The 15,144-nt window shown below is 38.6% G+C and overlaps 1 protein-coding gene across 1 annotated transcript in view; it reads left to right on the top strand.

Annotated features, from left to right (window-relative positions):
* LOC134531429 (zwei Ig domain protein zig-8) overlaps positions 1–15,144 on the top strand; it is a 686,659-nt gene that overhangs the window by 568,876 nt on the left and 102,639 nt on the right. The window contains exon 3 of the mRNA XM_063367131.1: positions 14,282–14,492. Coding sequence (XP_063223201.1) covers positions 14,282–14,492 — 211 coding nt within the window. The remainder of the gene's footprint in view (positions 1–14,281; positions 14,493–15,144) is intronic.

Below are 15,144 nucleotides of genomic sequence, written 5' to 3' on the forward strand. Positions count from 1 at the left end.
TCTATGTATTAATATGTTTTTCAATTGCTAAACCTGTATATTGATAAGCTGTGTTTTTTTTATTTATTTTTTTATTTTCTCAAGTTGAAAATTCTGAATTGTTGTAAACCTAAAGTGTAAAATGTGGTATTTTAATAACCATTGTATTTATTCACGAGAGAGGAAAAAAAGCTCACAGTACAAAAGGACGTGTAACTGATGTGTTGTAAATGTAAATTTAAATGTTATGCAGTGATGATATCCTTAAAAATAAAATGTTTCACGAAAAAAGTTGCATTGATAATTCAACCTTGAAATTTTACGCTCATCACGCCCAAAGAAGTTTGAAAACAAAAAACCTTTAAGCGATAATTTCTGTTTGCAAATGTGCTTATCGGTTGCGAGCACTCGCAACAAGTTCCGCGGGGACAAGTTGAGACCCGTCGCTCGGTCTGCCCGGCGTCAAACTGTCCCGTTCGTCACCTGCGAGGGCGCGATGCGTTCGGCGCGCCGCCCCTGGGCCGCCCTGAAGCCACGCTCACTTGTTCGGTGGCGCTTACCATACAATTTGCATGGCGCGGCTCGCGCGCGTGACCGCTCTATCCGCGAGTGCCAGCGGGCCAGATAATCGCCGGAATAAATCACACGTTTGACCGGGGGTGAAAAAGGGGGAGGGGTCGTGTGTTCGGGAGGGAGGTGTCCAGTGCGCGCAGTCCGTGTCATTGCACGCCTTCGCAGCTCAGCCATTGGCGGAGCGCTTGGACTTGACTGCACCGCCGTCTGTGGTCGCTCTTCGTCCAGCTTCAATTTCACCGACGTCGAGTGAGCGGAGAAGAGAAAGGAACACGTTAACAAAGCGGCCGTTAATAGGGGCCGTGTACTTTCACGTGAAAAAGATTTACAGACCAACCATGTGCTAAAACTTCTCAGCATATCGGTGCTTCGTGGTTGGCTGGGCATATTTTATGTGCATGTCTACTACACGCCCAAGCCAACTGTGATCCCGAGGAGGGGAGTGACGGGAGCGCTAGTGTCGCAGTGAGAGAGGGGTGGGGAATGAGGAGGGGTATGGTGACAACTCTACTTGCCGTCCCACCCGCGACATGATTCGCTCCGAGCCTTGAGGCGGACTAGGGAAAGGAGGGGACAGTGGGGTGGAAGGGATGACGACGGAGGGAGGGGTCCGTCTGACCTTGGGTAGTTCACATTTTTCCCGGGACCACAGTTGGCTTGGGCGTGTAGTACTGTCAGCACACCAGCCATAGCCACCCAGTCCGGAAGCACACGAGTTCTGAATGGCCCGGCCAAATAGGGACATGACTTCTCTTGCTGACAGCCTCCAATTGCAAGGAAACGCAAGCACGGTCATACCTCATTGCAGTCTAACAATCAATATAACTATTTCACGACAAATGCTGTCCATAGCGATAATTACGCTATATTTTCATGGCCACATTTATATCATAATCATAAACATAGTTTCTCTCTCTCTCTCACTAACTCTATCTCTATCTCACGTCTCATTTCTGCATTCCGGGCAAAGCTAGAAAGTTAGTGAGTGGGACAGGATTGTGTAATGCTGCACAGAAAATGGCGTTTATTCTGCGTAAACCATTAATTTTTGCTGAAAACATTGACAACATCTCGGTGGTGCATGTCGTAAATATGGATAATTACATTAGATATTAACATACTACTGATTTATATTTGTTTTCTCGTCAATTTTAAACAAGTTGTAAATATTTTATTAAATAAAATCAGTCAATTTTTATAAACTTTGTCAGTATATACTAGTAAACTATTTTGTTCTACATATTGGTTAAATTTCTATTAGTTTATAGACCTAAGTTTTTCTTCTGTTCATGCTTTCTCATATTTATTCCTCTAGCTGGCAATTTTTCAGAACTCGTGCCGTTTGGTGGGAACGAGGGGATGGTGAGAGTTGAAACTTTATCTCACTTATCTCCTCCATAAAAGTAGAATAAGGACAGCCTTATAGCTATCTTCCATCTTACTATATTTATTCACAGGAAAAGAATATATAAAGCTGGAAAACTTTACACAGTCGTCATAAAATGTATTAGTTTTATTTTTATATTTTTTTGGATGCAAAACTCATAACCCCGACATAGAATTTTTTAAGTTTAATGTATTTCCATGTTTTGTTTTTCTTTAATGAGCCATAACATGTTGCAGATACGAATTCAAGATAATTAAGGATGTGTGTGCCCATTTTAAGCGGAATTTTTTTTGGTAAAACTCCAATATTAAGAAATAATTTAATTTTATAAAATTAAAATTGAAGGCACATTTTTGTTCTTTCAATCTTTTCTCTACCATCTGTCAAATGAGTTACAATATTCAACCGGAATTTTAAGACAGGTTTTGAGACTAAATGTCAGAAATATGATTTAGAAAATGAGAACAGAGCTCGTTGTGTTGTTCAACCACCAGAAGTAACAAGATAGTTGCCTACAATACAGGGGTAGCTTGAGGATTGCCTACTTTTCAGGAGTAACACAAGGGTTACCTACGTTACAGGAGTCGTACAAGTGTTGCCTACTTTACAGAAGTAGCACAAAGGTTGTCTACTTTACAGGAGTAGCACGAGTGCTACCTACTCTACATAAGTATCACGAGGGTACTCAGCATTACATGAGTAGCACGAGAGTTGATTACATCACAAGAGTAGTTCGATGGATGCTTACATTACAATGGTAACACTATGGTTGCTTACATTACAGAAGGAATATCAGAATGGTTGCCTACACTACATTGGTATTACGCGGGTTGCTTACATTACAGAAGAATCACGAGGGTTGCCTGTTTTACAGGAGTAGCACGAGGGCTGCCTACATTACAGGAGTAGAACTAGAGTTGCCTACAATACAGGGAAATGCTCGAACACAATGTCTGACGTGTATCAGGTCGTAAAGTTGGCTAAAAATTTCTATACCAATATTTGTTATTCTTCGTATGACATATGAAATACTCGTGGGTGGTTCATTACTGATACATAATTGTAGTATTGCATTACATTCTGATAGTTAAATACTCCAGTATCAATAAAGACAACAGTATTTTTAAAAGTTACGAAAATAATACAATGGGTTTGTTGGCAAATGTTTTAAGGTTAAGTAAGGTTCACATGAATAATGAAAATATCAATTAACGTTTGTTATTCATTGAAAACGTTTTTGGTGGTGGATGTCACACACAAGGCCATTTAGCCAAACCAGCTACTTAAACACGGAAACATGCAAAATTAAAATAAGAATGGAAGCACCAAAAATTAATCATGAATAAATTAATAATTTAATCCTTGCAAACACATGTGATCAGTATTTCGTGTAACTGTCGTGCGCCGCGCCAATATTTGCGGTTCATTTGGGATTCTGGTTCCTGATTACCAAAAGCCAGATTTAATGAGTTTTGCCAATGTTTCTGGCTGTGTTATCGCGTCGTGTTGGGCTCCCTCCCCCCGCCCCTTATCACCCCATGGTCCCCTCCCCCCACCAACCGCTCTATCGCCACACACGTCCCGGCGGTAATGCCGTGTGTTTGTTCGCGCGCGGCTTTCCGTGATTCCCGGCTGCTTGCTGTTTCAGTTACAAACCTGTCATCACGAATAAGTTTGTGGTGGTAGCCACCAGTATCTAAACTCTGAATTTCACTCTTAATAAGCTGAAAGCGAATGAAGTAAATTCTAGTACATTTTCTATTAAGTTGGCAGAATTTAGAAAGTAGTGTTTACTCAACTTACCGTATCATGCAAAACCTTTCACTGATAGTATAACTAAATCGATTCTTGTTTAGTGAGCATTGGATCAATTAGTGTCTCGCAATTTTCCAGTGTAACTGTCGAGATAAGTTGATGTTAACAATGATAGGTGCCTTTATTTACAAACATTACTCCAAAACACATTTTTTTCTAATTATTAAATGTCACATTATATTTTCATCCAGTGCATACTTCAATGTAGGCCTGAAAGTCACTACATTACTGCGTTTAAACTGAATACATACAAAAAGCTACAAAACTGTACAATGTGCAAACTGCCATCTCCAGGGCACATTTTTATACTTTTCCACCGCCAATAAGCAATTAGTTGTAGTAGTAACAGTTATTATTACTGCACAGTTTCAGTGCGCGCATATCTTCATCATTGGAATATGATTAAAAGTGTTGTCATTTAGATTGATGGCCCGAAAAATTTTGTTAGTTTAATTGTGTGCATTTCTCGATGCATGCATACATGCCACTGGGCCCGGGGCTGAGTTAGGAAATGTGGCACAAGTCACTTAATGTTTATCTTTAATAGGAATTCCAAATTTTCATTCAAACAAGTACAAATTATTTTGAACATGTATTAAACATACTTTTAAGTTACTTAATTTACTACTGACTGGAAAAACTGAATTTTAGCTGCCCATAAATGTATACTAGGTTTATAATATATAAAACAGATTTATCAGATTGAGAACATGGAGTGACATACTAGTGCATCACAGGTGGTTATTAAATTTTGTATCAGATTGACTTAGTTATTGATAACGTTAAGACTTGAATACATTGTATTGCAGAAGTCTCACTCGAGGATTATCAAAATTTTCTAGTTAGTAACTGTCTATTTAAATACGTCAATACACTTTTAAAGATTGTATCATAAGAATCCTTCATTTCAAATTGACGTTACAAAACAATAACTTCTCCATGTGTTGCACGTTTTAAAATTAACACCTTCATGGAATATTAGTAACGGTTGCGTTTCCATTCAAACGATTTCCTATTAGTAACAATCAATCGAACATTCCAAGGACTTTCAACGTTCAACCACTCTCGTACAAAAAATATTCCAATAGGGAGGGGCTTTACCTGTTGCCGAGATTCGCCCTCTACTAATTGGGAAAAAAGGGTCATTCTTTCGAGCTGCAGTACTCGCGCATGCGCTTATCTAAAACTGTTTGCGTTACTCTTTCATGTTCTGACCTCGAACTGAAACTCTAACAACGCTTGCAGTTGATAGTTTGTTAAAAATTTAAACTGGGACGTTCTTTTATGGAAAAATAAAAAACTGTACTTCCCCAGTGACATGTCATGTAACACGTAACACGTTCCGTTTAGCATCGCTGCAGCGTCCCTGCCTTGCTGCAGCGCGCGCTGCCTCCTCCTGGACCAGGTGCAGCGTGGGAGATAACGTCTCGTCGGCGCGATGAATAAACGGCACCCACAACAACTCCAGACGCGAACAAATAACCTCGCTGCCAACCCTCGCGAAACAAAAAAAAACCAAGCCCCGGCGGCGCGAAGTGCGCGCGCACCTTGCTTCCAGCGACGTGTTTTGGGAAGGGGGGGGGGGGGGAATTATGCCGTCGGGGAATCGCGGAGACGGTGAGCGATTGCTGCCGTGGCTGCGACCGCGCGCAGGGTTCGCGAACGTAATTATTCACCTGGAACAAACCGTCCGATAGAATGTTTTCCTCCGTGTCTCCTGAGAAGAAATATGAGTCCGTGGAACTAACATTTTCTGTAACCTAGAATTCTTTACTGCATGGACTGTAGTCGACTGCAGTGTTGTTTCCACGAAACCTGGTCAGGCTGGTATCTATAAAACAACATTAGGTTGTCCGTACTTAATTTTGGTTGCGTCTATCCCGTATTTCCATCTTTTATTTCTTTTGCACGTCTTCCAATTTAATAACTAAGAAATTTAAAAACAGAAAGTGAAAGTCAAATTTTTTTGAAGTGAAACTTCTAATGCGACTTCCATCAAGGTTGCGTTAAACGTTTAACGCTACCATGGAGGGGGTATGAAAGCACTGTTGCGTTAAACGTTCAACGCTCCTGGGGAGGGGGAATAGAAACGAGACAGAGCGAGAGTGAATGCGTGGCACTCGAACGCATGCGCGTAGTATGTATACCTGTTACAGGCCAGCGCGAGCGTTAGCAACGAGCAGCGTCCAATATTCCAAGCACATGCGCGTGGTATTCTTGCTATGCAGCGAAGTAAACAGTGTGAGCGTCGTGAAATTAGTTGAAATACGTACTGGTTGTTCTATTTTATTGTTCTATTTTAATTTATAATATTCATTATTTCATTTACTTGATTTTTTAGTTGGATTTGATACAATATGATTTCACTAAAAATCAATTTCTACCCCTTCCTATTTTCATTTCCACATTACGAAGTTTCACTATTTTTTTGTTAAGTTTTAATTTTACACCGAAAAACAAACATTTTTTACCATGCATTTTGTATGAGCGCCAAGGTTTAAATTTATTATTAAAGTGTAACATGTGTACCAAAACTAACGGCAAGATGTTATTATAATAAATTTTATCCTCTTTTCAGACCCTAGAATATTTTATAAACATTAAATGGCTATAGCGTCCTAATTCATAAATATCACACTGAACAAAATGTTTTGTAATCATTGATTTTATTTTTCATTTCATTCATGCCTCGTAAAATATATTTTGGTGACAAAAAATTAATACTTATGAAAGTAAAGTGTTGTAAAAAATATTTTTTGGGGCTACAAAATTATTTGTGTGTTACAACTAAATATTTTGCGGTGTCTATAAAGACAAACATATTTTTGGCAGCCACAATACATTAATTTCAGTGCACATTAGTAGGTAAGTAAAAAGTTTATAAGAAGATCCTACAAGAGTCCATCGTCCATGAATGGCACAGTATATCCACCCCTGAAAGGGAGCAACGACGTAATGCAAATGCTTGGGGAACATGAGTTTCCCGACAAAAATACTGGCTCATTACCACGCCCCCTAGTTTACTTCTGGGCTCATGACTGGTCGTCTCGGCATACGCTTGCCTCCAAGATACATAGCAAACACTGTAAAAGAAATGGGAATATATGATTTATTTAATTATTTGACAGTTCATTTCTTGCTAAAGATTTATTAATACATACAAAACTTTCCTCTCTCGCTATTATTGTAAACAAACACTTGACTTAGTGTGTACAGATTAAATAAAATACTCTCTCTATAATACATTTAATAGTGTAGGGCTTTATTTGGCATGAAAATTGCACAATGACAACGAACATGAATAAGAGTAGAAATGGCTAATATTTATTCTTAAAGAAAATAAAATATTATTTAGACAGACAACAGGCTACTCCAACACTATTCCAAAATAAACGGAATGTTGAAAAGAGAAAAAAAAAACAATTTAAAGTTTTCAGATATGTTGGACACAACTCCTACAAATGTCACTATTGTCTTCAGTAATATTGTAACAGTTTCGTAAATATTTAAATTGTTGTTTCTCAGAGTATATTTTAAATTATAATTTGACCAACTCAGAGTGATGAAGCAACAAATTTCCATTCCTTTGGACCTCTGAACTTAGTTGTCTCAGTCTGACTGATTATTTTCTTGATGTTCAAAATTAGGCCTTGGGAAACATTGAAAGAGTGTGTAATTAATCAGTTTCAAGTCTAGGTTTCGCAACTATATATTTTTTTACCTACACATTGCTATGAAAAGTGCCTGAAAACTGCGTGGCGTCAGTAAAATGTGTCGTAACGACTTTTCAGTACGGCCTCCCTGGATGCAGGATTTTGTCTAAATTTTTCAAGCGAGAGAAACAGTATGCTGGCTGGGAGAAAGTGCAGAGGGTGCGCATACACATAGTCCCGAAATACACAGACAGGAAGGACATATAATATGTCTGATTTACTTTTGAAATGCAAGCTTCAAGCTCCCGTGTCAGATAAAACGATTTATCTCGTTAGCTGCAAATCGTATAGTGTGTTATAGCTCGAACTAAATGAAAGTAATTTAGGACCAATTCGTTGCGTGTAGTTGATCAGGTAACCATGCAGCCAGACGTTATTACCAATTTATATGGTTGGCACTTAAGTTACTTTAACGATCCCGTTTTTAATTAAATGGTGTGATTTGTTTAGTCTAAAAAAATCTCTCTGTGTATTGATTAATCCATTGGGTTTTATGGATCTGTTAATTTTCGAAATTTTCATCACTAATCTTTTTTTTTTAAATCAAATGGGAATTGAATATGAGCGCAAATTATTTGGACGTATTTTGGCTTTCAAACCTGACAAACAAATGAAACTGGTAATTTAGAATCCAATAATTTCGTTTAAGTACACTGAGCGTGAAAATTATTGCACCGCAATCATTACTTCCGACGAGCCATAAAAAACTTGGCCAAGCGAACACATCTCTTTTTACGATATGAACGAGTTCACATCCGTTCATCACTACTAACAACAGAATAATAAATCGCTCTGTGTTCTTTTGTGTTTAGCGTGCCAAAAGAAAAACTTTCTTTTGGAAATAATTTCAACTCTAAGATATATTCACGAATCTATTCCGCAAACCAAGCAAATCATAAAATAGCATTTTCTTTATTTTAAAGCAAATATTACTGTTTCTTGCCCAAACAAATAATTATAGAGTTAATGACATAATTATTTTATAGCTAACTTAAAAACTAATCCTTGTAAATGATAATTATTTGTGTCTTAGTTACGAACAAGTTTTTTTATTACTCAGCACAAATTTAAATGTTTCTGTCACCTCTAAATATAGCCTATTTCAGAATATACTAAAATATTATTTAAGTGTTCATCTTACATCAAGTTATTCGTTTGTACGCACGTTGGTTTGCAAACTATATGCCGATTATGGTGATTTCAGACTATGCAAACTGGAGGGATAAAGAATATTTTCTGAGTTTTTTTTTCAAACAAATTGTAAACAAAACAAAACGATAAAAAAATAGGAAAAAATAATCAAAAGCAGAAAATATTATACTGTAACGAGATCTAAGAGTAAAATGATATTTAATGGCCACCTGTGAGTTAGGATGTTTCTTTTAGTGAAAAATACGATCGTGATTTAAAACAATAGTACTCAAGCGTTTTCTTCCGAAACTGGTTAGGTACTAGTAAAGAAACATTGAGGAAGGGTTTCAAACACACTTAGCCTTTCTTGTAAGTAAGTGGTGCAGCTGTGTCAAAAAAAAATTCCAAAAATTCCCATTAATAACTTTGTACTCATTAAATGACTGTGCACTAAAAAATATCAAATTATATTAGTCCCTAAATCTATTTTAAGAGAGAGTTATTTACACATGACTAAGTCATGTCCTCCAAAGAACATTGTTTGACCAAAAATTTATACTCATAAAGATTAAGTTATGTTCAAAACAATCTGCATTCTTTATTTTACCGCAGAGGTGAATCCAAGGTAGCTTATAAATATTTACTTTATAAAAAACATAATTTAATGAAAACGATTCTATTTTATTCCACCACCACACCCTCTTCAAGCAACCCCTTTACGAGCGTATGGATCCGCCACTGCTTTAGGGGAGAGCTGTATTCTTTTTATCGTTATTATTGTGGGCTTAAAACCTTATGTACAGAAATAAGCCTAACAGTGAAAAACAGCTGGATACAACAGTTGGTACGGTTTTCAAAACTTTTTACGCAATTCTTACGTTGCATGTGACTAATCAACACAGTATTGGATTCGTTTATGGATGATTTGCAATATATAAGGCACAGATATTCCAAAAAAAATAGGTGCTTATAGGCCTACTTATGTATGCGCGTTAGTAGTTATACTTACTTGGCTAAATAAAAAACTAACTTTAATTACGCATGCAAATAATTAATAGAAATAAAATAATAAATGAACTGTAGCGATATTTTAAATACAGCTAATAAAGTATAAATTCAATCAAATAAAATATTTTTAAAAATACTCCGTATTCAATATTAATATACACACGTGTATAAAATTAATTACTTAATTTAGTAAATCTGTATAGATAATTTTAATTAATAATGGATATCAAAAAATATGCTAGATGTTTAATCTAATATGTTTATTCTTTTTAATTATTTTAATAATTTATCAAACAAAACTGGAATGATTTATAATTCATTAAATAAATTATACATACGGGATCATAACCTCACAAATACTTCCGTGAAAACGGCCAGGAAACTAATAAACCTTCCACAGACACTCTCTGCTATCGACAATAGAAGCTTACAAGCAACTCGGCATCGTTATACACACAAGAACATAACCTCACTTACATAAATAGACTTTAAATTACACTTGAAATTTTCTAAACACAATTTTTATCACTTACATTCGCAATAAATATTTTTTTAGTTATATGAACCAGTATTCAGTATCAATTCCTTGAGTATAAGATTTAAAAGCACATACATAATTTTCATTTATATGTAGCTTTTTTGTATGTAACCTTTTTGTTCAATCTGTGAAAATTTCGTTTCATTGTGCGCGCGCATCGTAAAAATTCACTCTTGTCATTTTCTTCATAACGCACCTAAAGAAGTATAAGTTCAAAAATTGAAACTTGAATATTTTGAGTAAACACAAGGTTTTTAATATATTGGTGGATGTTTTCGTCAAGTAAATAGGGTAATTTATATATGTCTGAATGAAGAAACTACGTGCCGCCATACCTTGGTGGCTCTGGGATAGAGTGAAATGTGCAAGGCGACACGGCACTCGTCAGAAACATCCTCGCACAAGTCAGTTTTCCAGGAGAGGTCAGACAGCGAGGCCGGGTGGAAGTCAAACTATCCATCGAGGTGACTTCTCTCTGGTGTGGACGTTATCTATGGAGATTTCTCCTTTGGGGCGGCTGAAGTTTTTCAACAAATTTTGGTATAATTGGTGTCCCATGAAAATAGGGAGTATGTAAGGATCCATAAGACTGTTCGTTGCGTAACTTATGTCAATGTAACGACCACGCATCTGGGTAGAGACCTTGGCCTGAATCATCATTCACAGAAAAATGTGAAGTATAGTTTGATACCTTTGGAATGGCAAACAATTTTTTTCCAGCAGATAATGCATCATAAATTCACTGTGATGTGTTAATTTAGAATGCCACCTCGTATAAAATATCGAACCAGTGTAGTTACTGTATATTCGTCCAATCTTAAGTATGTTGTGGAACACATTGAGACTTGACACTTGTGCCCCACTGCGAAGGCATGGACGTAAAAATAAGCGAGCAAGTTTGAACTTCATGTGCTAACTTGCGAGCTTGAGTAGCCTGACTGGCCTCGTGACTCCAGGCAGCAGATGATAAGGAACTAGACAATGCAGGAGGGAGATGCCAGCCCGGCGCTGCTTGTTACAGACGGATTGCGGTTAATCACTGCAATGTGAATTAATTTCATCAATGCATAGTTCGGAAGTTTTCGACTAATTATAAAGTCTTTGTGCGGCTATGCCGTGTGATTCTTCGGGCTGTTTTCCTTCTCAAGCTCGTATACTGTGATATTAATTTCCTTACAACAATCATACAAACAAAATATTTATTTTTCATTTTGAAAATTAGTATCATCCCTAGGACGCCTGCACGCAAAGCAAAACACAAAAGTCTTCATCCCGACTGTGGTATACCATTAACCAGACTGTATTTCTTGCACCATTGATCTCAGCCGGGAGCTAGGAGAGACTTCGTTATTTTTGAAGTTCCCGCCGCCGGACGACTGTATTTTGTTTCTGAACTGTGCTCTTCCCCTCCCGTTCAACGTTACTTCTCCCTCCCTACCCCTCCTGTGTCGGTTCATTCCCCTTCACCCATGCGTACGAGTGATATCGTAGACTTGGTCTTGAGGGCAGTATGACATATTGCTTTCTTCGTCAACGAGCTCTTGAAGCTACAGGAATGTAAGCTAAGCTTAAAGTGAGGTTGGTTATTTTCGTTGTGATCGAGAGCAGGATAGTGCTCTTGTAACCTTGTTAAGTGGGATAAGGTATATTCGCCTTAATCTTTAAGTGTTTGAATCGTAATTTCTTGCTTATGATGATTCAGAAGCAGTTTAGTTTATTTTGTTACAACGTTTTTTTTCGTGACAGTCTGGGGTTCACTGTAGAGAATCGGAGTGCTTGACGATAGTATACCGGTCCTTTGTGTCGCGATGTTGGTAATCTTGGATTTACAATTCGCAATCTTGTAATTTTTAAGTTCTAAGACAAGTGATTAGAGGATTTGATGTTAGCCATTCCTTAGACATGCTCGTCAACAGGCAGTCGATGTCAAATTCAATTTGTACGATTTCGCGAGGTTTGGGATCGTATCGAATTATGTCCGATGTACGATGTACACGGCCGATCATGCTTTAGTCTTTACCTTTAACTTGTGTTCATCTGTGCGAAACTGGTAGCTACTCTTTTTCGTCATACTACGTGAGAGATATTGTAACGACAATTTCAATGTTAAACTTGTTTGTAGATACGTCAGTTTAAGAAACATGTGTGACCAACTAAGCGTCAGAGGCGTGTGAACCGTAAACATTTCAATAATTAATTGTGTTTCTCGATACTTGTGGCATTAGTTTATTGTATTATAGATCGTTTTTAATCAGGTCTTGTAAAAAATAGAAGGTTGTGTCTAAAATTTGATTGTTCTTTAAATGCCAGAAACGAATTTCCAATCTTTTACATGCATAGGGTATGAACTACTTGAATTTATTTCAGCTTAATTTAATTAATTAACCGAGGCATGGGGACCTCGTGGTCACGTGCTATTGGTTACAGATCTTTGCTGTGCTACGGAAGGAGATAATTTAAAAATATCGCCTTGGTAAGAGGGCGACCTGTTTTTTCTCATCAATTACATTTTAATAGTTGTAAATTTTATCAATTTTTCAAAAATTAATTCAAGTCCTTTAAACGAATTTTACAAATAAATATTTGAAGTAAAACTTTTTAACAGCCGGTAGGCTGAGTTAAAATGATGATTCATAAGAACGTAACGAAAAGTGCAGCGTTTATAAATGGGATGAATAATGGTGAGAGGAGACGTGGTGGTGTTTGGTTTAGTGGTCCCCGTTGCATGAATCAGTTAAGTAGACGTGGTGGTGTTTGGTTTAGTGGTCCCCGTTGCATTAATCAGTTAAGGAGACGTGGTGGTGTTTGGTTTAGTGGTCCCCGTTGCATGGATCAGTTAAGGAGACGTGGTGGTGTTTGGTTTAGTGGTCCCCGTTGCATTAATCAGTTAAGGAGACGTGGTGGTGTTTGGTTTAGTGGTCCCCGTTGTATGAATCAGTTAAGGAGACGTGGTGGTGTTTGGTTTAGTGGTCCCCGTTGCATGAATCAGTTAAGGAGACGTGGTGGTGTTTGGTTTAGTGGTCCCCGTTGCATGAATCAGTTAAGGAGACGTGGTGGTGTTTGGTTTAGTGGTCCCCGTTGCATGAATCACTCAAAGAGACGTGGTGGTGTTTGGTTTAGTGGTCCCCGTTGCATGAATCACTCAAAGAGACGTGGTGGTGTTTGGTTTAGTGGTCCCCGTTGCATGAATCACTCAAAGAGACGTGGTGGTGTTTGGTTTAGTGGTCCCCGTTGCATGAATCAGTTAAGGAGACGTGGTGGTGTTTGGTTTAGTGGTCCCCGTTGCATGAATCAGTTAAGGAGACGTGGTGGTGTTTGGTTTAGTGGTCCCCGTTACATGAATCAGTTAAGGAGACGTGGTGGTGTTTGGTTTAGTGGTCCCCGTTGCATGAATCACTCAAAGAGACGTGGTGGTGTTTGGTTTAGTGGTCCCCGTTGCATGAATCTGTTAAGGAGACGTGGTGGTGTTTGGTTTAGTGGTCCCCGTTGCATGAATCACTCAAAGAGACGTGGTGGTGTTTGGTTTAGTGGTCCCCGTTGCATGAATCTGTTAAGGAGACGTGGTGGTGTTTGGTTTAGTGGTCCCCGTTGCATGAATCAGTTAAGGAGACGTGGTAGTGTTTGGTTTATTGTTCCCCGTTGCATGAATCAGTTAAGGAGACGTGGTGGTGTTTGGTTTAGTGGTCCCCGTAGCATGAATCAGTTAAGTAGACGTGGTGGTGTTTGGTTTAGTGGTCCCCGTTGCATGAATCTGTTAAGGAGACGTGGTGGTGTTTGGTTTAGTGGTCCCCGTTGCATGAATCAGTTAAGGAGACGTGGTGGTGTTTGGTTTATTGTTCCCCGTTGCATGAATCAGTTAAGGAGACGTGGTGGTGTTTGGTTTAGTGGTCCCCGTTGCATGAATCAGTTAAGGAGACGTGGTGGTGTTTGGTTTATTGTTCCCCGTTGCATGAATCAGTTAAGGAGACGTGGTGGTGTTTGGTTTAGTGGTCCCCGTTGCATGAATCAGTTAAGGAGACGTGGTGGTGTTTGGTTTATTGTTCCCCGTTGCATGAATCAGTTAAGGAGACGTGGTGGTGCCTGGTTTGGTGGTCGGGACTGGCGCCTGGCTGGACTGCGCTGTGACCGTGTGCGCAGGTGTCGTGGATCCGCCAGCGGGACCTGCACATCCTCACGGTGGGCATCCTCACGTACACGAGCGACGCGCGCTTCCAGGTCATCCGGCCCGACAAGTCCGACAACTGGACGCTGCAGATCAAGTTCCCGCAGGAGCGAGACTCTGGCGTGTACGAGTGCCAGGTCAACACGGAGCCCAAGATGAGCCTCGCTTTCCGCCTCAACGTCATAGGTCAGTGCCGGTGTCTCTCGGAACACACGTGCGACTACTCCCGAGAAAAGATTCCTTTCAAAGCCAGTTGCCAAGAAATAGTTTGTAATACCACAAGAAAGGTATTGTAAATTTGTGCAACACATGCCTATTGTAATTTTCACATACATTAAAAACGTTTCTTTTTTCTCGAGATAATAATAAGTATTTCTTACGAAAATTGGCACGTGATTTGTGATGTTTTATTTTATGTTTCATTCAAGAATATATGTTTTTTTTAATCATGGAGAATATAAACTGATGTTCAACAATCTGAGTTAATTTTGTTGTATCATGCTTATTACATACTGGGAACGGTTCACAAGTACCTTTAACCATTGGAGGTACTGGGACAACACAAAGAATAAATGTCCGGGAAAGTGATACTGTTGTGTTCATGTAATTGTACAAATTTACAAATACTTGTAATTTTTGCATGAATATTTATGTTCCATTTACAAAAAAATAATTACAGCTCCCTAGATACATAGGAAAATGGGTACACCCTTTCAACACAACTTGGAGTTATTTGAGGAGGAGCTACAATGAGAGGTTGAGGCTACCCATCCCAGGATCACCGCCACCCGCTCCCTATAACTGTGGTGGAGTCAAGGGATGCCCCATACCAGGAGTA

Source organism: Bacillus rossius, chromosome 3 (assembly GCF_032445375.1).
Source record: "Bacillus rossius redtenbacheri isolate Brsri chromosome 3, Brsri_v3, whole genome shotgun sequence".
Classification (NCBI taxonomy): Eukaryota; Metazoa; Arthropoda; class Insecta; order Phasmatodea; family Bacillidae; genus Bacillus; species Bacillus rossius.